General features: G+C 44.0%; 2 protein-coding genes across 7 annotated transcripts; one reads left to right on the plus strand and one right to left on the minus strand.

Moving 5' to 3' along the window:
- Nucleotides 1–970: 970 nt before the first annotated feature.
- kcnj20 (potassium inwardly rectifying channel subfamily J member 20) lies at nt 971–5,764 on the plus strand. Its single transcript, XM_029260098.1, has 4 exons — nt 971–2,135; nt 3,294–3,590; nt 3,820–3,926; nt 5,697–5,764. Exons 1-4 carry the CDS (start codon nt 971–973, stop codon nt 5,742–5,744), a joined length of 1,617 nt encoding a protein of 538 aa, XP_029115931.1. The 3' UTR covers nt 5,745–5,764.
- Nucleotides 4,685–25,229, minus strand: zbtb32 (zinc finger and BTB domain containing 32). 6 transcript variants are annotated; one of them, XM_018745525.2, is made up of 6 exons: nt 23,351–25,228; nt 15,058–15,160; nt 13,942–14,911; nt 11,589–11,689; nt 7,226–7,399; nt 4,685–6,988 (listed from the first exon to the last, which is right to left on the minus strand). In XM_018745525.2, exons 3-6 carry the CDS (start codon nt 14,883–14,885, stop codon nt 6,759–6,761), a joined length of 1,449 nt encoding a protein of 482 aa, XP_018601041.1. In that variant the 5' UTR covers nt 14,886–14,911; nt 15,058–15,160; nt 23,351–25,228; the 3' UTR covers nt 4,685–6,758. The 6 variants fall into 6 exon arrangements, with proteins under 6 accessions (XP_018601041.1, XP_018601038.1, XP_018601040.1 ...); XM_018745522.2 differs by having other exon boundaries at nt 13,942–14,979; nt 23,351–25,227; XM_018745524.2 differs by lacking the exon at nt 15,058–15,160 and having other exon boundaries at nt 13,942–14,979; nt 23,914–25,227.
- Nucleotides 25,230–26,588: the final 1,359 nt, after the last annotated feature.

Consider the following 26,588-nt stretch of genomic DNA (forward strand, 5'->3'; position numbering starts at 1 on the left):
AGCATCTGTAGGACTTCCAGGAACGGTGGCCTTTCATTTTCCTGTGTTCTGCTCTAGAACAATGGCTGCTGCTGGCAGAGGAATCCCAAATCTTGAGGCCAGTGAAGTGCCAAGGGCAATACCTGACACCTCCAACACCCAGTGGATGTCCACCTCTAACCCTCAAGTCAAATCACTGATTGTGGTGCCAGCCAAGAATGCCGGGGACACTGTATGCCACCAGAACTATCTGATAAATGTAAGAGAAGTCACTAATCAACTTCACAGCTATAATCTAAAGTAATGGGTTTCTGTTTGAGTTTATGAATCTTTCACATTGAGGTTTCTACTTGAATAAAAAAAAAAACTAAATAATTAACCATAACTCTTCTAAAATACATGGTGAGAAAAAATAAGTAAGGCTGATGAAATACATATTTGGAAAGAAAAAACTACAAAGAATAAAACCTTATATTGTATGACATCCATGAACATTTGAAAATGAGGTTAACAGTTGCCTATGACATCTGATGATTTGTATGTGTTTTAAACAATGAAAATATTATACTGAATAAAAATCCAATAACTTTGCTGTTAGCTTGTTTCTTTGTGCACAGTACCTTCAGCTAATAGTTTGCATGAAATACACTTTTTAATTTATGAAACGTGTTTTTCTACATTTAAACAAATTCTCTTTGAATTATAATGAAGGCACCGAGTTTAAGAAAAAATATGATCAGAAAAAATGTCAGCTGAATATCCTAGTCGAATTTACATTTCAACATTTCATTGTGGACTTCAGAAATGTATAAGATGCAGCTAATGTATTATTTACAGATATTGTTTCTAAAACAGATGATAGCCGCTTTGAAATCTCATGTTCACCAGAACAAAATGTTTTACATTTTGTCTTCAGATGGATCCAATGTTACTGGAAAGTCCAAGGCAGTCAGATGTCCACAGTGTAGGTGTGCTTCCTCTACCAGACATCATGCTAAGCGAAGCTACTCAACTTCGCCCCTTGGTACGTCGGCACAAAAGCACGACAGACATTCCATACAGTCCGTACCGTGGTTATTTCCTCCGGGGAAAGCGGCCAACTCTCAACATCAATGCAGAAACTGAGTCCAGTCCATATCGCCGCTGCTCTTTGAGGGAATCCAGTAGCCAACCCTGCGGGTGCCCCCGCCATGCGCTTAGCGTCCCCAACATGAGTGTCAGCCCGCAACGGACAAACCGGTCACCTTCACGTAGTGCTGCCTCTACCCCAGTGCAGGAGGTTGAGAAGATTGCTAAGCTACGCTGCAAACTTCTGGACGATGAGTCTGTCCAGATGCCCACCTGTCCTCCAGAGACCCGTGAGGAGCTCCGCTATGTCTCAAAAGATGGAAAGTGCCGGGTTGATCTGGGCCACATCTCAGAGACGGGCCGCTTCTTCTCTGATATCTTTACCTCCTTTGTGGATCTCCAGTACCGCTGGTTCCTTTTTGTCTTCATGATGTGCTATGCTGTCACTTGGTTTTTATTTGCCGGCCTTTACGTCCTGGATGCACACCTGCGAGGCGACCTGCTTCACTCTGGTAACCAGGATGAGCACGAGCCTTGCTATCAAAATGTGGACGGTTTCATTTCTGCACTATTGTTCTCTGTGGAAACCCAGCGAACCATTGGTTATGGGTCCCGCACAGTATCACCTTCCTGCCATGAAGGGGTGCTGCTGGTTATGATGCAATGCATCGTGGGTTCCATGATAGATGCCCTCATGGTGGGTTGTATGTTTGTCAAGATTTCCCGACCCAAGAAGAGGGCGCAGACGCTACTGTTCAGCCGCACCTGCGTTGTTGCATATCGGGATGACCAGTTGTGCCTCATGTTCCGGCTGGGCGACTTGCGCGACAGCCACATGGTGGATGCCAAAGTGAGAGCTAAGCTCATCAAGTCAAGGCAGACTGCCGAGGGTGAGTTCTTGCCACTGGAGCAGTCGGAGATCAACCTAGGCTACGAGAGTGGCTCCGACCGCCTCTTCCTAGTGGAGCCCCAGATCATACAGCATACGATTGACTCAAGCAGCCCTTTCTGGGAAATAGGGCCAGATCAACTGAGGAGGCAGCAGTTTGAGATTATAGTCATCCTGGAAGGTATTGTAGAGGCTACTGGTAAGTACAGTTTTTACTTTCTTGTAAATAGTCTCGGAATGTTCAGATGTGTTTGTTTTGTAACTATGTCAACATTTGTATGGGAAAATCATTGACCGTACTGTTAAATAAATATTTTGTATAATGATATAGTGTGAGGGGGAAGAGTGGCGTAGTGGGTTGGACCGGGTCCTGCTCTCTGGTGGGTCCGGGGTTCGAGTCCTGCTTGAGGTGCTTTGCGACGGACTGGCGTCCCATCCTGGGTGTGTCCACTCCCCCTCCAGTCTTGCGCCCTGTGTTGCCGGGTTTCCCAGTTACCTTAGCCAGCTAACTGGGAAAGATGACTGTGGATGCCGAAAAAATCATACTCCTAAAGTGTAAGCAATATTTATGCATTTAAAACATTTACACAGTCAGTATTAGAAAAAGTGAAGCGAGCAGCATGTGGTGTAATATGCAGGTGAATGCAATTCTGAACAGCTATCCTTCAATGATGGACAGAAGGGACAGACGCTGTTTCCCCACCAATACTGCGTCCACACGACTCATACGGCACTGAGTTGCACAATAAAACGAGGAAAGAAATGTGTTTTGTCAGAAAATGTTCTTGTTGCAGCCAGCACAAATTGACGTAGACGCAAAGAGTATGTTCGTGCGGTGGGTGAATAGCCACGACGTTCACAAAGCTGACGTGTTCATTTCTAAAAACGGATTTCCTAGTTGTGGTAGCACTTGGATCGTCCTCGGGCTCATCTATCTAAGCTACAATCGGATTACCAGGTGTGGAGTCGGCTTTTGTCCCATAAGTAGGACAGTTAAGGTTTGAGCATGTACACTGCACGTATACCGCTTATACAGTAGTATGGCAATTATCATTCTTTTAATAAAAAAAAAAAAAAGAAGAAAAATTACTCAGTGAGACTGCAGGGCGCCGCTCACTACAGTACAGCTAGCGCGAGCCTCACTTTAAAGAAACACCGACACCTGGTGGTCAGACTTGGTAATGACAACTCTGTATATAGTCATGCGCAAGGGTTGTGCGTGCTAATGTGTAAGCAGACGTCGTCGCGGTAATGTAACGTGTTATGAAATATGGAATCAGCAGTTAAATTCCGCGTGACCTGTGCTCCGCTTTTCGTCAGCTGTTTAACGTGACTGTGCTGACATCGTTGTTTTCAGGAATGATGTGCCAGGCGAAGACGTCCTACATCGAGACGGAGATCGAGTGGGGCGCGCGCTTCGAGCCCTGCATCACCGTGGAGAGGGGCTCTTTCCGCGTGGACATGCGCCGTTTCCACAGCACATTCCGGGTGCCGCTGCCGCGGTGCAGCGCGTGCGAGGCGCGGCAGCAGCACGCGGCGCTGGCAGAGCTCGAGCCGCGCGAGATAGAGGAGGAGGACGGAAAGGCGCCGAGAGCGCGCAGCTTCGACATCCATAAGATTCAGGAGGAGGAACGGCTGTCGGAAGGGAACGAGTGTGAGTTTGTCATTTGAGCGCGTCAGCTGGGACTGCGCACTTGTTGTTGTTTGCGCCCTATCGCGGCTATCGCGTCTTCCTTCGCGCCTCTTTTCTTTCCTTTCCTTTTTCCTCTTTTCATTACTAGTTTTGCGCCATAAAACACGCAGAAGACACAAGTCGCCTTCTACCGTATGTTTATGAGCTTTGGCGTCATATCATAGCCTCAGTTTACACCTCACCCTGATAGGTAATGCGACAAACAGCAACGAAACGGCCTCCGTCCCGTCACCGAGAGCTCGTGGAGCGCAGGGTCCCGGTGGTCTGCGGTCCTTCCCGGAAACACGTCACGGGGTGGTAGGTACAGTGCACCCTGGACTGGACTGGACACAAACCAGTCCATCGCATGACAGTCATTCACACACAGGTGACAGGCACCTTCAAGTCACCAGTTTGCCATGAACCCCATGCCCTTGTACTGTGGGAGGGAACAGGAGCACCCCAAGGACACCCACACAGACACAGGGTGAACATGCAAACTCCACACAGACTGAACGGGGATCGAACCCACGTCCTCTCGCACCAGACAGCAGCGCTTTGCCTGATGCATGCAAACCCTCCACAGGAATGAGTCGGGCCTGAACCTGGATCCGAACCTATATCCAAAGTGAGGCATCAACACTACCTGCTGCGCCCCCATGCTGTCACAATGATACAAAATATGTTTAAGAGGAATACATTGCATGTATTCAAAAATAAAAAAAAAAAAAAAAAAAAGACACCCATGTGCACTAACTACACAGTTCTGTAAGTTGCAGTTCTTCGTTTGCAACAGAAAAGGGCGCTGCGAGCAGGGACAGTACGTATGAGTGCCCACGGACCCTACCTGAGATGGCCAGACCAATGTAGAACCCACAGGACATTTATTGCCTTTTCAACTGCCCATGAAACATAGTCAGTTTTTGCATGATCCATTTTTGCGTTCAGGCAGATGTTTGAAGAATGCCTTCTGATGCTTGTGAGGTCAGCCCTTGAGTCTGAAGAGGAAGACAATGTGCATTCTCCCCCCCGGATTCGAACAGATGAACAAAATACCTTTTAAATGTAATGTGTAGTTTTTTTTTTTTTTTAGCATGTATGCTCTCATTTGGGGTTCTCTTCAGTGGTTGAATGGATGTGAGAAGTAATGGGAGGGGTACAAGAAGAGGATCCAGATAAAGTTTATTGGGTTAGAAGTGGCAGGACAGGAAAAAAAAAAAAAAAAAAACTTTTATTTCAGTTTTACTTAGAAAAAAGAGAGTGACGATGCGTCGTACAACGTGGCGGCGTCAGGTTTCTTGTAAATGTGAAGCCGGCAGGTCCATGTTTTGCACATTGTCAGTTGCCTGACTACTCCCCCCCCCAAAAAAAAAGAAAGAAAAAAGTTTTTCTAAGTCTGTACTGTTATCAGGGCACTTGATATACCAGCATCAGTTGGGGGGGGTTACAACTGAGGGTGTGGAAGGAAATTGTTTGTTTGTTCTACATAGCAGACAGTTCACAGAGACTGGGGGTATTTCATGGTATCATGAACTATTCATATTCGTAACTCCATATTACTCAGTTGTTGGGGTAACTCTCGGAAAAACGCTACAAAAAAAAGCCGAAATATTCCAGTAGGAAGTCCTTAATAGCTGATTGGTAACTTTAACCGTTGTCAGTATATTTACTTGGGCAGCAGTCTAAACTTTTCCATGCGTACAGTATTTCCAAGCAAATGCGCTTTATATTCAGCTGAAAATATAAAGTAATGGGAAACGGTGAGCTGCTTCACTGTGTGCGCCGTGATGCGTACGCTTGTATACACGTACGTGTGTATCTACACACGCTCCGCAATGGGGGTCAAGCCTCGTGCCCCCTCTGCCTTGTCTGGCTACCGACTGGGCACATTTTTACATCCAGTTGTAAAAAAAGAAAGTACCGTACCACCTAACTCACAGACTCATTCTTAGAATGAATGACAATCTCAGTAAGATCCAGGTGGTTTTAAGAGTTATCATTCCACTAAAATGTGGAACTGCAGTAAGAGCAGTGTGTGTGCGTACATGGGTGTGTTCGTGATGCCGCCTCCTCTTTGCTCCCCGTCAGATTGATCGTACGCGAGAAGCACGACCTGTGGTACACGGATGCAGCTGAGCTCGACGTGACGCGCGGAGCTCTGCGCGACTGCGTGCGGAGAACACCCTGCGAGGGACTTGTCGATGGCTCCGGTCCCTGTTTCAGAGCTTCAGCCGAAGCAGATAAACGTGGCGGTATTCTTCTAAAGAATCCCAGCTCGTGCGGACACGCGAAGGTGGTGGTACGAAGCGAGAAGCCCCAGTACTGGTATCAGTTAAACGTCAGGACTGCTGCGACTTAGAACTGAGAAATACTGAGCCTGCTCATACGTGGCATTGTCTCGCGAAGTTAACGTGAACTAAGTTAAAGCAGTTTTTACACTCGTTATTCACTTGTTGTTCCAAAAGTATAGAGCAATGTCATTTGAAAGCAGTGTCGTAAATAGATGCTTCGCCGTTAAAGCAGCAAATTGTACGAGTCTAATAAAGAACATAATAATGGGTGCGTACATTTAAGACATACAAATGGACGTGGGACTTGTGTTATGTGGTTGAGGATTTCTGCTACATTCTTGTACATTCAAAGCAAAGAGGTGGCTGTGAAGCTGTGTGTGTCCTAGTGGTCACGAGGCCTTTCTTACAGACTGCGTCGCTACGTGACGGGTTGGTGTCGCCAGCGCAGCGCCTCCTAGGCGCTCTTGTCCTCACACACTGTCTGCCTGGACCTTTTAATGCTCGTACATAACCTCTCCGCAAAATGAGAGGCTGTAGAGTTGAGATCCAGCAAAATATTGTCTGTGTGTGTGTGTCTCCCTTGATGAGTGAAAACATACATGTTTGTGTCTTTCCGTAATGGTGGGGTTTCTTAAGTTTCATGCCTTTCCTTTTCTCTTGCTGCAATTGTTGCTGTATCTGGGGGGGAAAAAAAGGTATCTACACAATGTCTGGTCGGCCGTAGAATGTGAGCACGAGAGTCACTTTGTGTTTTTATTCTGCGGTCCCGCACAGTTGGTACGTGGCACTTGGCTGTGTGGTAAACTGAGGCCGTTGCGGTGAAATGCCTCGCGAGCGTCGGGCGGCTGGCGTCTCGGCCTCAGCTGTGGCAGTTGTAAAGGTAGGTGCTGTTGATGCTCCAGTCTAGAGGGAAGTCCTTGGCCGGGTGAGTCTTGACATGCTTCTGCATGGCGGCCAGGCTGCTGCAGAACTCCAGGCAGGCGGTGCACTGGTAGGGCGCGGCGCCGCCGTGGGTGCGCAAGTGCTTGATCATGGCCGAGTAGTCGCGCGAACGCTGTCCGCAGATGCGGCACTCGAATGGCTTCTCTCCTGGTCGCAAGAGAAGGAGATGTTGGGGTCCGGGTGGGCGAAGCTTTGCTCTTGAAGCACAGGATGCAGACAGCAGTGAGGCAGAGCCACAGGAAGCGATGTCAGTGAGACAGCTTTGATCTGGAAGCTACAGCAGGGCGAGACACAGAACCCGGGGAAGGGGGGTTGGGAGTTAAAAGCGTAGCAAGATGCGGCAGGGCCCGTGCAAGCGCGAGGAGACGGACGCTCGGTCGGTACCGGTGTGCACCCGGTGGTGCGTGTCCAGCTGGTGCTTGAGGCTGAACCTTTTGGGGCAGCGCTCACACTGGTAAGGCTTCTCGCCGCTGTGCACGCGCCGGTGCGAGCGCAGGGCGCTCTCGTCACGGAAGTAGCGACCGCAATGCTTGCAGCCCAGTGGCACCTCGCCGGGGCCTGGGGGAGATGGTGGGGAAAAGGTCAAGAGGTACAGGACGGAGGAAGGAGGGAAAGAAGGCGGGGAAACATGAGGAAGATGACGTTAACATGAATGTGGATACACGTCTGTGTCGGGATTGGCTTGAATAACGTCTTTATTTCAACATGGCTTCTCCATTAACGTGGAGTAAACCGCTCGTACTGCCGGGTTTTCTACGCAGCTTACATGCGGCTAGAACCAATGCAGTACCTTATACCGCAAAAGCAGTGCGGTATCGTGCACGGGGGTCTCGAAGCTAAACGGTGAAGAGTGCTGAAGGATCCGCTGGACGTTGTACTGAGACGAATACTATGTGAAAATGACACGTGGCGCAAATGTGTTTCAAACGGTCATTTTGGAGCTGCCCTCTGTAGGCCCTTCTCATTCTACATTTTTTTGTTAGCCTTCAGCAGTTTTTTTTTTTTTTTTTCTTTCTTTCTTTAAAAGCTTTCTACTCCATGTTCCCATTAGTGCTTTAGCGCTTGCTTGAGGTGTTCTCTTCTTAGCTGAAAAGGAGGTACCTGTGTGTGATCTCTGGTGCCTACAAGGGGTAGTATGCCGGGTGGGGGGGTCCACTGGCGCACACATGGCCCCAGGCTGTGCTGTGGAAAGATTGGCAGCCTCTGGGGGGCGCCTGGCTACCGGGGTTTCTGCCAAGGAGCAGGTACAGCAGGGGATGGCAGAAAGGGTGATGTGGGTTACTAAACATAGTCATGGGGGGTTGGTTGGGGGTTACCATTAGGGAACGGGGGGCTTCTGTGGAGCACAAAAGACACTACTGGTTTCACTTCCACTCTAGGGTAAATCTTGCCAGTTAACTGTGTGTGTGTGTGTGTGTGTGTGTGTGTTTGCATGCAAGGTATTACTTAATGTTTTGACAATGGCTAATTTAAAGTTATTTCCTCTCCAGGAGGAGCGCTGTGTGGAAAAGGTTCATCTTCTAAAGAGCACGTTGGAGGTATTGTATGTGCAGAGAACTACAGAAACTATGTGTAATTTCTTTCTTACGCGCTTTGTAACCTGACACAAGGACCATGGTTAGCTAACTCAAACACTCATCACACTTTTTTCCTTGTAGACCAACACTGAGGTAACCACACTCATGCAAAGAATAACCAAAAAAAAACCTGCAGTTTGCACTTTGCACAGAGTATGTTGCCCAGGCACAGGTTCCCAAGTTATTTAAAACAGCCTGTGTGTTGCTTTAAAGCCGTTACCGTCGTGGGTAAATTTACCAAAGGCTCTTATTGTGGACATCTGTACATGTTGACCACCAGTAAGAATATTGTTAGGGTTACCACAGGCAGCAGTAAAGGTTGCTGACCGTTACTGCTTTACCGTGGTGGACTTTGTCTGGGTTTTAAAAAAAGCAAAAAGGGTTACGTGCAGTTTGTCTTCGAGCACTTTGCAGAGGACCGCAAAAACAACCCGGCTATTTGTTTTCCACAAATGAGAACTGCTATCTTTGCACCATCTTTGAACAATGAGTCCTTGCCTCTTCATCTCTTCGCAACAACTCGCTGTGAATGAGATTGAAGCCGATCATATGTTATCACTCATTGCTGTGGACCTGTTGGATCTTACGCTGCGACACATCATGTCAAGCACCACCCGTGACGTCTCTTCACGGGACTAATTTGTTCTGTCGTGTACATTGGACGTGTTTGATGTCTGTCTCTTAGACTACATGCCAGAGTCGCAGTCAGAAGCCGCCCACTGTACAGTAACTCACTGTATAGTACAAAGGGCCCATACAACTACGTGCTTCTGAAACCAATCAGATAAATAGCTACAGAAAGGATGCGGTTTGGTTTGTCTGTTTGTGTTTGCTTTGCACCCACAAAACCAGCCAGATAAACTGTATCACTCTTGACTTGGGTTTTCATTTAAGGCCCAAAGCGTTATCCACGGCTGTAGGAAGGTGGAGAACGAAAGCTGACGTGCGAAGAAGCTCCGCATAGCTTAGTGCGGTATGGCCTGAGACATGTCATCATATCAGGTTCCATATTTAAAATATTGGACATACATCCTCAGCCCGCTTTTAGATGTAAAAATGGCGCGCTTCTTTTCCGTAGTCACGTCATGGCTTTCACAGCTGCTGCAAGGCAGCCTGCAAAAGCTGCATGGATGGAAAGCATTTCCAGCGGTCTTTTGTTTTGGAAATGCTTTGAAAATTGAACATTTTTGGACAGGAATGGTAAAGGGGGAGGTAGCGTTTGCGCTGTGCGATTAGACAAGGGTTCAACGCCTGCATGCTCTGTGTGGAGTTTCCCTGCGCACACGTAGGTTTCTCTGGGTGCTCTGGTTTCCTCCAGAACTCCAAAGACATGTGTTTCAGGTGAACTGATTACTCTGAATGGCCAGTTGTGTGTGTGTGTGTGTGTGTGTGTGTGTGTGTGTGTGTGTGTGTTACCTCTACTCAGGTGTATAGATGGGTGAATGACTGTAGGGAGTTTAGTGCCGTGTGTCCAGTACTGTACGCCACCTTGGATAAAGGTGTCATCTAAATACTCGTTAATGATCATTGTTAGCTGCTTTGGCGAAAAGTGTCCGCTGAGTGAATAAATGAGTATAAACGATACACCGCGCGACAAAGCGCTTGCACATGCCGGTATTCTGCAGCGTTCGCCGTTGCTACTGCTTATAAGTAACACCAACCTAAACCATGTTTTAAAAAAAAAAAAAAAAATGGCCTTTTGGGAATCTCAGGTGTGTTGCTGGGACCTGCCCACTGCACGGCTCACAAGTCTTTCTCACCTTGAAGGCTGTCCATACTGCAGGCAACCTGTCTCTGCAGCTTCATTAGCTTATCAGATGAAAAAAAAAACTTTTGACATTTCTGGGCCGGTGGAGCACCTCTGAGCACTTTCACGATAGCTGCAGGTGTGATTTTGAAGGGTGTTTTTTTTTTCTTTTTGAGCCTATGGACTTGACACCTCTAACTCAGAGCTGGCCATACGTGAGGCCAGAATAGTGTACACCGGATGCTGCACAGAGAGGAGATGCACAGCCACAGCACGCAAAGCTCCTGCATGTCGGCGCTACCTGGAAGAGTTTAACCCATTACTGGACACTGCTGTGACCTCCTCTGCCGGACTTTAACAGGCTAGAGCAACACCCACTGACAACCTCGTGAAATAATCGGGACCGGTGAGGCTGATCGTAATGATCGGAAAGAGCCTGCTATTTATTTATAGAAATTAATGCTATAAATACAAGCTCTGGTTGTGTGGAGGCGCTATCCTCTCCCTTCCCCCGCAGGATACACTTGAACTGAACTTCGTATTTATGCATTTCCTCTTGCTTCGTGTAAGCAAGGCTTGCTTGCCAGCATCATTTGACAACGGTTGGCGTGCATGATTCACCTCTTGCTTGTCTGCACGCTCAGTCCGGTGCAGATAAGCATCAGTACATCAGACACTGTACGTGTTACCGACAGTCTCACTGTAGCCAAGGCAGATTCCTTGTATCTGAAGCTGAATTTAAAGTGAAATTAGAGGGAAACAAAAAGTCAGCTCTCTTTTCTTTTTTTTTTCTTTTTTTTCTTCTCCCCCTCTGGCAGAGCACCAAAACCGCTGGCCCGTTGCAGAACATGCTGTTCGTTCCGCCTGGTAACCACACTCATGACTGCAACACTGTGCTCTCCTTCACTGAGCTTCAGTGTACCTCCGTTGCGCTTGCGTAACACATCTACGTTTACTCGTTTAGCTGACGCTTTTCTCCAAAGCTCCTTAGCGTTCAGCTGCCTACAGCTGTTTACTCATCGATACAGCTTGGCGATACCGGAGCGGTTGAGGGTAAGCACCTTGCTCGGGAGTACTACAGCAGAAAATGTGGTTCAAACCTACAGTGTCTCGGTCCGCAGGCAGTAGCTCTAACCACTACCTGCTACCTGCTGCCTCTACACTGTACTTTTATTGACACACACTCAAAGTTACCGTCCTGTGGAAAAATCGGTGCCCCTGAATATGGAGGTTGTTAATTTCTTCAGGAATTTAGATAATTTGGTGAGGGCTCACAGAGGGTTGGAAGTCAGGCGACGGTATTTGGGAAATTGTGGGAAACAGTGCACTCGTGTGATGAGAAATGGAATGGGACAATTGAAAGCGAACGCACTGCACCACAGGGTCCACATAATGAAGTGACTCTGCAGGAGATTGATATTACCGGAGGCAACCCCAGCATGCATCTGCAGACGATGGCTGTCCAGGAACTCTTTGCCGTGTGGCCGACAGTGGAACCGCTTGTCGATGCGTTCTTGAAGCTTCCTGGAGAGCAAGGAGAAGCACTTTAGTGAAAATAAGGGTCCCCTGTTCCACTTCCTCCTCTCCCTGCTTGCAAGTTAAGACACGGCGCCAATAAACGTTTAGTCAATCTCTTTAGTTTTTCTTGAAGTTCGCTGTGTCAACCGACTGTCATTTCGACTGCGTGTCGTGCTGTGTTGAAGTAACTCAAAGCAGCACTAGGATCTTTGACCAAATGCCATGATGACAGCGGGGCTACATCCAATAGATGTGTTACTTTTTAGCTGTAATGATGTCTTTGAAATGTGTAGTGGTTTTGTGGTTTATGTCTGAACACGTATGCTTCTTGGTAAACGCAATTTGTGACACCGACATGGACGGTGTGAACGCATTTCTGCATTTCTGAACGTTGCCATCATCCCCTGCGCTCGCTGTCCGTCATTTTCTCACTCTCACCACAGCCGCATCGCTTCGGTTGCAGCACCCGAGGACGCGTTTGCTGGATACGTCTCAGGTTCATTCAGATTCACGCTGCCGGGAACAAGAATTCCAGTAAACCCAGGCCACGAGATGAAGAGTTTAAAGAATTCTTACGTGGGGAAAAGTGTAGAGGTTTCTTTTTAAGAGCTTAAAAAGATTCATGGGTTAAAATGTTGCCCATTTCACAGAACTAAAGTAAATGAACATTTTACGTTACGTTTTAGCTAAAACGGCACGTGGTATGGACCGTTTGATTGTGTAAGTCGTTGGCCTCCCGAAACTAAATGAAACCAAAAAAATGAGTATTTAATGAGTATTTTCTTTAAAGTACAGAGCATATCCTGTTTCAGCACAGAAAACTGCTAAGACTGCAGTTTAATTGGCGCTCCTATGACGATTGAATGAGAATGCGGCTGCACGTATCGGGTGTACGATATGGTGTCACGGCCAACTACACGTTTTCCTCTTCTTGTGTGTAATAAAAATTGCCCTATCTTACAAAGCACTTCTGCTCGTGTAGTCTTTGATTTCTGCTTTACGCATCTTTCAGTGAGAGAGAAACAAAAGGCGTGCGAGTTCTCATTTCTGTAAGCGACAGGAAGTAAGCAGAGCTCTCTGCCAACACCGTTCAGAAGGATGACGTCAATAAAGATCTAAGGGAGGACCACTGGGTGTGGGGCCAAGGACGGGAAAGGGAGTGCTGCACCGCAGAGTTCAGCTCCTTTTCAAGACTTGACAAACTTGGGGGGGGGAGCTGAACAAATGATTCCAAGTTTAGAAGCATATTGCGCTTTAGTTTTTTCTCGCAAGTCTTGAACGGACAGTTGGGAAGGGAGTGTGTGGGGTTGGGGGGCCTAGAAGGACCGGATGCAGATGAACCCAGAGAAGGAAAATATGATAGTTTGAGTTGGATGTATGTCACCAGGTTGCAGGGGGAATCTGTAGACAGTGTCTAAGAACGAGAACGAAACAGTGTGTTGCTGATCAGTGGGTGGACCCAGGTGCCTTTCATGTACCTGCAAGCAACGGATGGGAGAAACAGGGGGAAACCCCCCCGAGTGCCCGTATGCTAATAGCTACTGTACAACAACACCCCCCCCCCCTCCCCATGAAGCTGCTTCTATTGTCCTCTCTCTGCACCCGCGTGCGGAAAGCACTTGCGTTGTCCCTTGTTCACCAAAGTGTATCTGACATCTCATGGGACGTGTTGATGTGTGACCGCGGTGGGACCGGCATTTGCCTGAATGAAAACCCGATCGCCTTAAATTTAGATCCATGACAATTCTGCTTCCAGAGAAGCAAAGCACATTTAATTTAAAGAAAAATAGTTTTGCCAGCCTGGAAATGGTTTTTGCATCCAATTGTTAGTCTTTTCTTTTTTTTTTTTTTTTTCTTCCTTCTTCTATTGCTTGTCTTCTCCAGTCGAGTTTTTCTTCTTTGTGTTGGATTGACAAATATGAGTGCCGTTTAGTTGATGACAGCGTAAAAGGTTAAAACAAAAAAATAGACTGAAGTGAACCAAGGCAGCCAGAACACAGGATGTTTTCCATAGCCTGTGTTCTGATGATTAGGACAGGTGGGTAAACTGAGACATGGGAAACTATGAACCTGGGAAAGTACGGCAGGGAAACACTTTCACTCACACACACCTGTGAGTCACACTCCTCTTTAGCCTTTAGGCAAATGAGGGAGATTCTCAGTTCTGCTGTAAGTGGGAATATGAATCAACAGCCCATCAGAAGGTGACACTGATACAAGCCCAGAAAGGTCTTTTCTTACCACGGTTTGAGCCTCACCTTTTTTCCTCTTCCGGCATGCTGCCCATCAGCGCTGCATCCATCAAGCCGCTCTTTCTCTGCAGGTTGTGCTTGACGGACACGTCCAGCTCCCGTGACCCTGGGATGAGGGCGTGGTGAAAAGGGTGGAGGATCCCAGCATAGCCCATGATGGAGCTGTGGTGGCTTTGGGGCAGGCCGGAGGGGGAGAAGAGGGGATATACTGGAGTGGGGACGGGGAAGGGACATGCCACCAAGTGCTCTGAAGGATGGAGGGTGCGAAGGGCCATGAAATCAGTGCTGGTCAGGGCCATTCTTGGAGAAGAAGGGATCGGGTGCCATCCCAGTCTGGGTGACCTGGAGGGGGTGGGTTTGAGTGCTCCCTGGGCAGTGCTGGCGATCACACTTACCCTGGGAGGCACGGCCACAAGCAGGGTGCTGTCTGGCCTTGGGTTTTTGAGGTGGTGGGGAGGACTCGAAGAACGCTCTATAACCTCGAGGTCAGATTGCTCTTCGCGTGATGGACTGCCCTGGAGCATGTCAAGGGGTGCCTGCTGTGCTGCACCTGCCTCTTCCTGACACGCGTCTGGTGCTGAGTTCAGGGTTTCAAGCTGAGCGCGGCATTGCTCCCCGAGCTGGTGCATCTCGAGGAGCTGGGCTGCCTTGAAGAGTCCATGCAGGTCTTCAGTGGAGACCTCTAGGGTTTCTGTGTAGACATAGTCAAGGATCTGCTGGAAGGTGCGGGAGGAGAGCAGGTCCAGGGTGCAGTGGTACTGCTGGCCATGCTGTCGACTGGAGAGGACATTCTCCAGCTTCTTACTGGCACAAGCTAGAAGCAGGCTGTGCGCTCTGAAAGTCTGGCTCTCCACCACGATGACTGTGTCGCAAAAGGCACCTAACTGCCTCAGCTTGTTAGCTTGGTGCAGGAAGCATGAGTACTGCTGGTTGTGGAGCTGGACCGTCATTTTAAGGCCTTGTGTGAGTAGGAGAGCTGGTAGAGAGCGGCGGAGACAAGAGAAGGACTCAATTTAAATGCCAAGTGAGAGATCTCCATTCAACCTGTTGGAGACAGAGACATGGGGGATCAAGGGAAAGGCTGGTGTCTGGCAAAGGCCACTATGTTGCAAACCACTTTACCTTGTGCTCACAGAGGAGTAGTAGTAGTAGCAGTCTTTAATTCCATTAAGTAATTATCAAGTCTCAGGGAAATAGTATGTCTTCAGAAGCACACAACACGTTTCTGTTTAAAAAAAAAAAAAAAAAAAAAAGCTTGATTAATCATAGGAAATTACTCAGACCCAGTCCTGTATTTTAGGTCTCACTATGAATTCTGTACTTCCGTGCACCAGATCAGTGAAGTGCATAATAATTAAGTAACAAACCAACTAGCTATCGTTTTGTTTTCTTGCTAGCCTGTGAAATATATTTTTTGCTGATTATTTCAGCAGCCCAGGTATTTTTGTTTTTTTTTTTTTAAATTTTGTCAAGATAAACTGATTGCATCATCAATTTATCCATTACCAGTGTTAATATCTTGTTAATACATTCATGGTTAAAAGAAGATATTTGGCTTTAATGAACATTTCCATTTAATATTTTGTATTTGTAATATTCATAAATGTTTAAAGAATTATTGAGTTTCAGGTGTGGTAATGATGCAGTTTTACTGCCTCTGTTTTGGGTTAAACAGTTCATTTCTGTAATTGTTTTTACGTTCTCTTGGGAAGAAAAAAAAAAAGATTTAAAAAATGGCGGTGTTGTGCAGGGCTTATCTCTACATTTTAATCATAAATGTATGCAGTGGCAAGGGAGAAACACTGGCACATATCAATGAGACATTACTGCCCTGGGTCCTCATTTAGAACAAGAGGGGTAGGCGTGTGCCATTCATTTGTTAAAACCCGTTCCAGTCTTGTATTGCTTTTTTCCAGTGACAGACCTAGATTGAAAATCTATTGTTTCCATCAGCTAGTAGGGCATAATCTAGTTCATAGAAAGGCATTCAATATGAACATCTGATTTTAAGTTTTTGTCATCCCCACTCCCCCCCAGGAAAATTAAGCAATTCATCTAGAAAATGCTCTACTTTAAGATATTCAGGCTTTTTTCATCTTAGAGCATGTACATTTAGATTTGGTTGTAGAGTCTCGCAATGTGGTGACAGGAGGTATAAAATCAAAAGTCCACAGGTTCTCATTTTTGGCACCAATGTGATGCAATGAGTTCCTTCTCTCCATCAGAACTGTTAAATCCCTTTCAACTTCAAAGATCTCAAAATACATCTCTTTTGGACTCGGTCCTCCCCTGAGCTCCTAAATTTGTATCCTACCATCTGTCATGATCACCTATGTATTTCCCATCTGACTCAGTGCTATGAGCAGCTACTCATGTGATGTGCACCACCAAAACAGTGCCACCGTTCAACGCCATGTCTACATATAAAGAATCTCCGGTAGTACTGTGTACTACTGTGTAGCAACAACTTTTGCACTGTACGTGAATTTCTGCTGTTTCTCAGTTAACACTTGCCAGTCAGTTTTAAGGTTTTGTGTGGTTAATCTTTAAATTTTTATTTTTTTTTCATGGCTCAGATTGTAACACTGCAATGTGAAATTAGCTGTAGCTCACTCAGCCTCCTGCGATTGTAGTGTCCTTGATTCATGGTACATTTTCACTAATGATACCTGCATTTTTACAAAACGGAGAACAGAGAAACAGAACATTGCGTAACAGTCTTACAGTATCGATTCATGACTCTTGAATCAGTGGCGTAGAGATTCACTGATTCGTAGGGAAGTTTCTGGCTCAGACAATAGTTTACAGCAATAAACGTAAAGGTGGCAAAGACTGAAACACTGAGATGAAATGTTTTTTTTGCTCTTTCTACTGAAATATGAATTTTAACAGTAATCTGTGGAGGAAAAAGGCATACTATATATATATAGTGACAGTGTGTATATAAGAACACTTGTGCTGTATGTTTTAAGTCTGATGTACATGCAAATAAACGAATAAGTTTGTATATAAATTTCTATGACCGAGTGATCATCTTCAGCACAAGACCATTATTATGTCATTATTGCATCAACTGACCAAATTATTGTGATGGTACTTGTTGAATCTGAATTAAAAACAAAATTAAATAGAGGTAAATCGAAACATACTATATTTAAACCTAGGATAGCTAAAGCGCAGAAGTACGGTTTAGTCAGTAATTTTTCATGTTGGCAGTACTGATTTTGAGGTCAAACACTGCAACTCCTATTTGCAAAACTACATACACAGCTTTTAACCAGGAGCTAAGTTCCACCTAATTCCTCTTGGCATTGAGCTGAAACTACAGCGCGCCCCATGCCTGGGTGACTCTTAGCTTTTGCCCATCTGCTGCTCGGATAGTTTGCCTCTCTGTTTCTCTACCGCGGTAACACAAGGAGGACCCAGAACTGCTCAAGAAAATAAAAATGCTGCCCTACAGTATTTAGTAAGCAGGAGCAGATTTTAGCTTTGCTTTGCTTTTACACAGTTATACACTTTACCGAAAAGGACTTTAATATACTGTGAATAAACACACTTCAGAATGATATATTTTGACATTTCATGGGACTTTTGAAGTAAACATTTTCAAAAAATGTTCAAGATTTTTGAAGTAAACTCCCCCCCACCGACACAGGTATTAAAAAAAAAAAAAAAAAAAGAATTCATCCATTTTGAAAACAGAACTCACTACATTGCCTGTTTTCCCAAAGCCTGTTTGCAGTTCAATACTTAAGCTTTTGCAAACTTATGGTTTAGTTTAAAAGTCATAGTTATAGTTTTAAAGTATGCCTTTACTTTTCCCTAGGCCTTTCGGTGCTGCATTGTACTGTTTCTTACAACTTCTATGTCTTTTGTGTTTTTACCGTTTTACTGCTTTGCCTATTCGTAGTAGCAGTAGTAATATGATTATTAGTACTTGGATACCCTTTAACTGAGGCATTAAAAAGCGGTACAGTGAAGTGACTGTTGCTGTATCCCAGTGAAATGCTGTTACGGAAGTCCGTAGACTTGAGTGGAAGGTTGGAAGGGAGGTTTGTGTCAAATTCGTAATTCAGGTTACAAGTGCGCACACCGAAGCCACAAACCTCCTCATAATATGAAACCATGACTAATGCCAGGAGTACTCGCAATCCTTGCAATGAGCCTTCTTGCCTTTTTGATCAACAAACAACAACAATGGTTTTGATACAGCATCTTGGTTAAAACAGGCAGCTGTAGTGGTTGTCATTCATGATGCCGTCAATAATAAAATCGTATCGCTGACCTTGTTTCGTCTCCTGAGGGATTGCTAGTCGGCATCAAAATGAGGTAATACCGCAGTACATGCTCAGACTGGTGGACCAAATGAATTCTCAGACTTCCTTATTAAACAGTTATTCAGTGCTTTGTGTCCGTTGTTAAAGTTTCAGATGTGACACTACTGGCAGGTTATGAGATTGTGCCGGCATTCTGTTTAAGGTCTACGGTGACTGTGGTGCTGCGGCGATGTAAGCCTCGTTAGTCATGTATATATAATGTGCACACAGTCAATTTACATACACACAAACCTACGTAGAGTATATTATAAATAATTGGAAGAGAGAAGAATATAGAGCAGCTAATGGCTCCAAGCAGTGGAGCCAAGGCCTCAAAGCGGGCCTCCTGTCAAACTAGTGGTACAAACAGGCGTAAGGGAAAGAGTAGGCGATGTAGTCTGCAATTTCCTTGGGTCAAGATGCCGAATGTGCATTTGAAAACAGTGAGATACTAAAATCAGAAATCTGATATGAAACCCGTGCGTCTGTCTTAGCCTGCTGCACAATGCAGAGGAGAATGCAAAGAGACCCAAGTGATGCACGTCCACTCCTCCTCAGTCTGCTAGCGATGGGGCCGACGAGAAGGAAAGTAGCAGAACTGATATGACGGCATATGTTGCTGTGATTACTGGAACTGAGGCTTACGAGGGCAGATGCACACGCATACACGTCGGCACTCAGCCATGGGGCAGGAGATGTCAGCCGGTTTCACTCTCGGAAGACCAACTCACAATGTGCAGTCAGTGACAGTTCATGACTAAAATAATAGTGCGATCAGCCTGTCTTTGATTCTTTAAGCTTCACTCCATTGCAGGCTAAATTGCCGCAATGCAGCAACCCGCGTATGTGGTCTCATGATGTGGGATCTCATCATTGCGATGGACAGACCACAGATGGAAGTTTATTAATCCTGAATGGAAGTGCACAAGGCTACAAGCACAAGGCATCTATCAAACAACGTAGGGGTGGAGGAACGATGCCATGAGAGAGACAACAAAATCATGCTGGAAGTGAATAAGTAATTACATTCACTCAAGTACATACGGACAAACAAATGGAAAAATGAAAAAAGACAATATCGTAGCAAAGACGACTCAGTATGACGTGAACAGTAAGAGGACAAATGATAGAGCATCGTCTTCTATCATTGACAAATCTGTCACGTCGTGTTACCTGTCCCACCTCAAGGCAAATTTACAAATTGTTAAAGATCTCTGTTTTGGGGTGGCCAGATGTGGAATGTAGCTACTGGACTTCTTATCCGTGTGAATAAAGGTTCACGCGATGCCTGTCCGCATTCAATATTTCCCACCGCGTTCGCAGAAGTGAACTTGCCAGGTCCTCTAAGGACTTGTGTCCTTTTGTCACTTTACAGGCAGTACATTGCTTGTGAATACTGCTTTACTTTTTTGTGTGTCAACGTGAGCAAAATCACATCATTTACACTTATTTACATGTATTCATTTAGCCGACGCTTTTCTCCAAAGCGACGTACTGTACAGCTCGTAGAAAATACTATGTGTGCATTACATTAAGAGAAAGAGAGACTTAGATACAGACACGTGATTCTTAAATGCAGAATCATTTATGTAAATACATTTATGTAACAGGCCTATTTTTGCAAAAGTCAGCGCCGGCTTTTTTATCGCATGAACCATTTTTTCCAATACAACTAAGTACATTATCCCACAGCCACACGATGATTCATGTATATCTGTAAAGATGAGTGCGGCACACATTATATTTGCTACAAATGAAGAAGTTACATGAAATTTCTGTCATCTTGCTGCTCCCTCGCCTTAACCATTATTGGCTAAATGTGTTTGTATACTGTAAAACTAACTACACAATCTAAAACAAATCTAACGTGTACAGAGATTTGCGACTGCTTTCTTCCACCAAGTGCGAGAGACATGAGATGGGTATCCGCATCATTCGGAGACAGCGAGTCGCATCAACTCAAATGAAACAGTCAAAATAGAAATTTCTGCCGAAGTGCCTGCAAGAACAGTCAACTAGAGACCTGGGTCACCTCTCAGTGTTCTCGTGTGAAATTGTCACTCAGGCTTGTGAAAAATAGGCTTTCCAGCTAACGAAAGCATGATTTATGTGAAAGCCTTTTTCACACCAAGTATTACAGTGATCTTTTACTCTTTTACACCTGGAAACTGTGTGAGTGCATGAAGTTAGTAATAAACCTGTACTCGGATGCGTGAACTTATACAGTCGTCATTGGTGTTTGTTATGCGTAGCAGCTGCTGAAATAATCTCCCAGTTTATATCGCTGAATATTGATATGAGCGGAAGTAATTCAGATTATCTTGTGCAGCAGCGTAAGGGCAGGAGTTGAGCCTTCAGCTTTTCGCTCCGGTTCCTCAGTTTTTCCTCATAACTGCTGGATCTATCACTGCTGCCTTCTGGATGTTGTGTGGAAATTAATGTGCATTTTTCTGTGCAACATACAGCCGGTCACAGTGAATTTAATTGCATTTCTGTAAGACAAACTTTGCATTGTAATCCAAGAGGACACAATACTGTGCACGAAATTTACGTGATACTACTATGAACAATAAAGCATAATCATGCATATGCAACGATGGACAATTGGTCACATGCAGAACACATTTTTCATTTAGTTGTCGAGAAATAACAAAGCTTTCTCCACTACAGAGCTTGTGTGTGTGTGTTTTCACTTAATGCCATAACAATTAGTTATCTGTACTGTATAAAATATTAAGTATTTGAATTTTTGCAAAGATTACATTTCTGCCACATAAGTACAAAAAGTTCAAAGTTGATTAATGCCTGAAATATTTCTTGATCCGGTGTTGCATTTGATTGCTATTCAGTTCCGCTTGTTACCTTTCTACATTGTAGAAATTGTGAGAATGGTGTAAAATTACTGTAGGATTAGTAATTCTTGTGTAAAATTAGTGTAAAATGCTGTAGGAATTGCTCTTTTGAGTCAATTATTGTGAATTAAAGTAAAGCTGCCGTTCTCTTGGTTCTTTATTGCTTTAATAAGATAATGAGACACTTGGATAACAACATCTGCTAAACAAATAATGGAAATAACCTTATTCCACATATCAGTAGTACTAATGCCTGTTTGCATATTGGACTGATGAAAACTGTGTCATCGACACCTTATCCTGTGATTTTCTAAAATTTGTGTTACAGGACAAATTCTGCTCTGTTGTGTAAAATTCCTAATGTGTCGAATAAAGTAAAAGACCGGCACATTCAAAGAATGTTACTCACCAGTGTTCAGCGCAGTGTTCAGACGCTCATTTAACCGCAGTCACTGTACATTGTTTTAAAAACTCCCTTACCACCTCATTACATCATATGGCAAACTTGACATGTTTTTCCAGATTATTTAAAAAAAAAAAAAAAAATCAATACCGTTTTCATTTAAAGTGTGTCAGGACTCTCTGTTCCTCTTTCTTATGTGTCCTTCTGATAGTGATGACATTCACTTGTGATAGACTCTCTGACCTTTGACAAAGTGACGCTTTGGCTTATGAAATGCTTTGGTGTTATTTTAAAATTGCCTTTCTTGCCCTGTATCTGGGACAAGGCAGAAAAGAAGAAAATGTACTCAATTCCGCTGCAGTTACTTTACTAAATCTATCTTACCATAGAATCTACAACCTGAGAAGAGGCTTTGATGTTGTCAGTTCCATGTGTCCGTGTATCTGCACAAAGTGCATCTCTACAGGCGTTGTATGTGCTCACATACAAAATCTGCACTCAGCACTGTATGCTTACCTGCAGTTTTTATATCGTCTCTCAAAATGTAACAGCATACTCGCAGGGTTGAAACAGTCATACAAATGATTCAGTTTCGTGGTTAAAGCTCATTTCTGTAATTTGCAGTGACTTTTCATACTCTTCAACCAAACCATAATTTAACTATGGTGAATCAGGTATGCCTAGGTTAATAATTTCAGCTATTTTTAAACTCTGTCTTTGTGTGACACACATAACGAAACATAGAACCACATGCAGTCTGATTTGGACCACATCATCTATGAAAATACTTTAACTGGGTGATAGGTGGCAATAAGCTGATTTCCAGCATACATAGCACATGACATACATTCTGTCTTGTGTATGAAAAAAGTGGAAAAAAGTTAGTCAACATAAACTAAGAATATTAGTAAGACTCATTCCATTGTTTTTAAATGTCAAAGGATTTGGATATATATGTCTAAAACCCTGAAGGAGATCAGCTCTTATTTTGTGAAACGGAAAACAATGCGCGTGTCGGATGTCTGTGGAGGTACTCAGATATTGATACAGGACAAAAAAAAAAAAAAATTCCATCATATCCTTAACTTCAAAGGATGAACTACCAAGTGAAGACTAAGGTCGGAGCAGATATTTGGCCATTTTTGACTGTGGCAAAATTTGAAATAGGCTTGAGAAAATATACGAGTAGTCTGTTTACTTTTTGATCTTTGAAGTTTTTGCCCTTTTTGTCCCCTTTCCTGTTACCGTTATGTTTTCAAAGCAGATTGATAAAAATAAATTCCCAGAGAGACCAAGAATGTCATTTAGAAATGTTGCTGACGGTTTGTTTTCTCGGACCTTAAATCGCTATATAAATGTTGCCCTGGATAAATATAGTTATATATACAATAGCTTGTCATAATGAATGTCTTAGAGTTGCTGCCTTTGGGCCTAAAGGACCCAGGTTGGACCTCTTGCTGGACTACTCTGGAGCCAGGTGTTTTTACCCGGCTGTATATATGCATAAATAATTGAGCCATTTAACACCGTGAACTGCTTTGGAGAAAATCATGAGCTAAACGAATAAATGTAAACGAATGGGTAATCCTTACGACCGTTAGAACATGACGTTGTGCAAAACAAATGCCATGACAGCTGTGACGTCTCGTACATAAACTTTAGTTTGTTTCCCTGTAAAGTTTTCCTCTTTACAGAAAGGAAAAGGAAACGCGCTGCCATCTGCACGGCAACCTGAATAGCCGAAGGAAAAAGCGACAAACAAAATTTTCATCATAGTTCACATAAAAGGCTCTCTACTGGTTTTAAGACTTGACATCTGCCTTCACATTCGCATCCAGACTGACCTGTGTGGCCCAACGTCCCAAAGCTTCTGCTGCCGGCTGCACATAGATAGCGCCAGGAGAAAATATTGAAGAAGGTCGCGCCGGTGAAATTCTTTGAGAGAAATTCGCCCTAGACGTACTTGCTAGAACTGAGAAAGTGGCGGAGGCAGGTGCCGTCGCCCAGTAGTACAGAAGTCCACTGTGAGCCGTGCTGTATCTTCAGCGATCTACCTCCTTCTGCCCTGCACTGTTACGGTACACAAATGCAGTACACCATGTCGTGCCAAGGTGACGAATACTATTAGACCTGAGCCCGAAAGTCAATGGTTCACACTTAAGGGGAAAATTTTACAGTGACACATCCTCCTTGGGCTACGCCCGCAAATTGACAAGAACGAATTGTCTGGTTCCCTGAAGCGGCAGAACGAGTGAGTTGTATGTGTACAGATTACATCTGAAAACCACAGGCAGATCAAACATACAGACACACGTCAATGCTGTCAGCGGGACTGGTGTAAGAAGACGCGAAAGAGCAAGCAAGACAGTCGATCCAGATCAGCAGCTTTGCTGAGTGCTAAACTCACCCGTTCACAAGTGACTCAGCCCCCTCTCCATCCTCAGTGCTGAACATACACACTGTGGCTTTGCTTGAAATGACACAAGACTTGACAGAGGTGAGGGACATGATGACCCCCCTCTACTTGCCCGCCTCCTGCTCTTTTCTCGTCTCTGATTGGACAGTTATTGTGCTATATCGGAACATGATTGGTAGATGTCATAAGTTGAATATCCCAAATATGATTTTACTAAAGGGTTTTAAATGTTATCATTTGACGATGAGGGTTAAAGGGAAGGTAATAAAGCTTTCAAAACTATACCATGGAAACGTTTCGATGGCGATCTCGGGCACTGAAAAAAAGGAGAGCTGAAAACAAGGTGAAGTCATTGTCAGTTTATTCCATTGCAGATCTTCAAGCTACTTCATTGATTTATTTTCCAGATTTATTTGTTTGACTGATGTAATATTCATACCTCATACACACTGACCCTTGTAAGGAAATGCCACCATTGTGTGACATTTTAATATGGACTTCCCCTACATAGGTTCACCCATCTGGTGCAATCTCTTGTTTGAGGAGCCTTTGGCATAACAGCTGAGTGGCATGGACTTCTAGAATATCTGGGAAATTGGGGGGTGGGCTAACAGTCAAGGTTTCAAATACAGCTTTACCTCATACGTGTCTGTGCTAATATGTGCTACTGTGTGCTACGTGCATTTTCTTTAATTTTGCGATCATGTATCAATAGCAGAGTTTTTGAACTTGGAAAGAACTCATTTGTCACTTGATTTGTAAGGAATGGGGGAAGGAATTTTCTGAATGTTAAATCTGCGTGTGGTTATTGTACGGCATTTGAAATCATCTGAATTAGTTAAATTCAACTTAAATTTTCACTGAAAAAGAAAGAAATGAGTTTTAGTATTTTCGTACGTAAGACAGTAACGAGGATGCAGCACATATGAGGTTCAGACTCCAAAACTTAAGACTTAGACTTTCATTATTCATAAATCTCAGTGGAACTTGTGCTTTGACATTATTTTCTGAACCCTCTGATTTTTTTTTCCCCTCAGTTTATTCTAATTGTGTGATGGTTTCCTTATTTCAAAATGCTATGGTAAACTCCCCACTTCATTGAGGTCTGCTGTTAAGCTGGAAAAAGGAACAGAAAAAATCCCCTCTTTCTGACATTGAACCTCAAGATATTAACCAGTTAACTTCAACACCAAGAGTTCTATAAGCATTTTTAGTGATCCACTTTGTTTTGTAGTTATTTACAGCAACGAAGAACTTCTTCCAGGCTGCGCCTTTGATTTCCTTTGTCTTCCTGTATACATTTTGCTTTGTCAGTGTCAATTATTTAAATGACTAAAAATCATCTGAAAATATCACTGATAAAAAATGTAATATTTCTTTTCATTTCTCCTGCATTAAATTCTGCAATTAGTAACTTTAAGCCATCAGTTATGACAACCGTCTCTTTTTTTTCCATCTGTAACAGCTTCACCATTTTTGTGTTCACGTAGTCCGTAAGAAAAGTTTCAAAACGCTTTGCTTTGCAGCAGTTATTGAACGATAGCTGTATTATCTCTTTAATAATTATTGCTGACGCTTTCTGTTGAGTAAAACAACAGCTGAAGGGCTTTTTCTATCAAACTAAAGAAAACAACAATCAGGACTTCTTAATTTAGACATGGAACTAGTAAGCTGCTACTGTTTTACCTTCAGTCTTCCTGACACTAATTTCTTCGTAACAACCACTTGCTTATGTCTCCGTCCACCTGTGAAGTCGTTTCACTGGTCAACTTTAATATTATATCAGGTGTTTTAATCATACAGATGTTGATTTCAGGTGTTGAAAAAGTATTCTTGTGGGATTATCCATGTGAGATTGATAGAATCTAAAGTGTTGTCTACTGTTGGAAAAGAAGAGGGTTTTTTGTGGTGCCATTTAAAAATGTATTTTCTGTATGGTTATAGTTGCCTTGTTGTATTTTATGTTTTTGACTTAATACTAAATGTTACGTTTATCTAAAATTTCTTTGCACTTTAAGTTTCTGATCTCATGTCAACACTAATGTTAATGGTACAACGCAGAAAAACAGAAACAGATTGGGTTGAAACACCAGCAGTTGCTTCGGAATAACCTTCTTTTTAGCATTAAAAGCAAACGGAGATTCTGCAAATGCAGCACTGCATTTAACCATAACAACAGAAGATACCTAAAGCTGCATACTGAGTTCTTAATACTTAACAACAATTTTAAGTAGTACTGTTGTCTCCACTTTCTATCTTTGTATATACAGATGCTTCTCGACTTAAGATGGTTCAGCTTATGATTTTTTTGACTTTACGATGGTGAGCTGGCAATAGACGTTCAGTAGAAACCATACTTTGAATTTAGATTATTTTTCCCAGGCAAGCCATACGCAACACGACACTGTCTCGTGATGCTGGGCAGTGGCAGTGATCTGCATCTCCCAGTCTGTCACGCGGTTGTGTTTTGTGCTTCTGTAATATCACAGAAACGCCCATCTGTATCTCCTGCTACTTGTGGGGAAAAAAGAGTAGGGCAGTTACTCTCGAGGAGAAACTCAAGATAATTGCCCAGCATGAAGGCTGCAAGCCCATAATGGCCATCGCGTGTATGCTAGGCTATGATTTTCGGTTGGTTAGGTGTATTAAATCCATTTTCCATTAAC

Source organism: Scleropages formosus, chromosome 18 (genome assembly GCF_900964775.1).
Source record: "Scleropages formosus chromosome 18, fSclFor1.1, whole genome shotgun sequence".
NCBI lineage: Eukaryota > Metazoa > Chordata > Actinopteri > Osteoglossiformes > Osteoglossidae > Scleropages > Scleropages formosus.

Excerpts from the sequence above, each read along its gene's own strand:
- zbtb32 (XM_018745525.2), bottom strand. The coding sequence starts at position 14,885 with ATGACGGTCCAGCTCCACAACCAGCAGTACTCATGCTTCCTGCACCAA. Across the intron at positions 7,400-11,588 it reads GCATGCTGGGGTTGCCTCCG|GCCCCGGCGAGGTGCCACTG; the intron begins GTAATATCAATC and ends CATCTCCCCCAG. Across the intron at positions 6,989-7,225 it reads GCACCACCGGGTGCACACCG|GAGAGAAGCCATTCGAGTGC; the intron begins GTACCGACCGAG and ends TCTTGCGACCAG.
- kcnj20 (XM_029260098.1), top strand. The coding sequence starts at position 971 with ATGCTAAGCGAAGCTACTCAACTTCGCCCCTTGGTACGTCGGCACAAA. Across the intron at positions 2,136-3,293 it reads AGGTATTGTAGAGGCTACTG|GAATGATGTGCCAGGCGAAG; the intron begins GTAAGTACAGTT and ends CGTTGTTTTCAG. Across the intron at positions 3,591-3,819 it reads GCTGTCGGAAGGGAACGAGT|GTAATGCGACAAACAGCAAC; the intron begins GTGAGTTTGTCA and ends TCACCCTGATAG.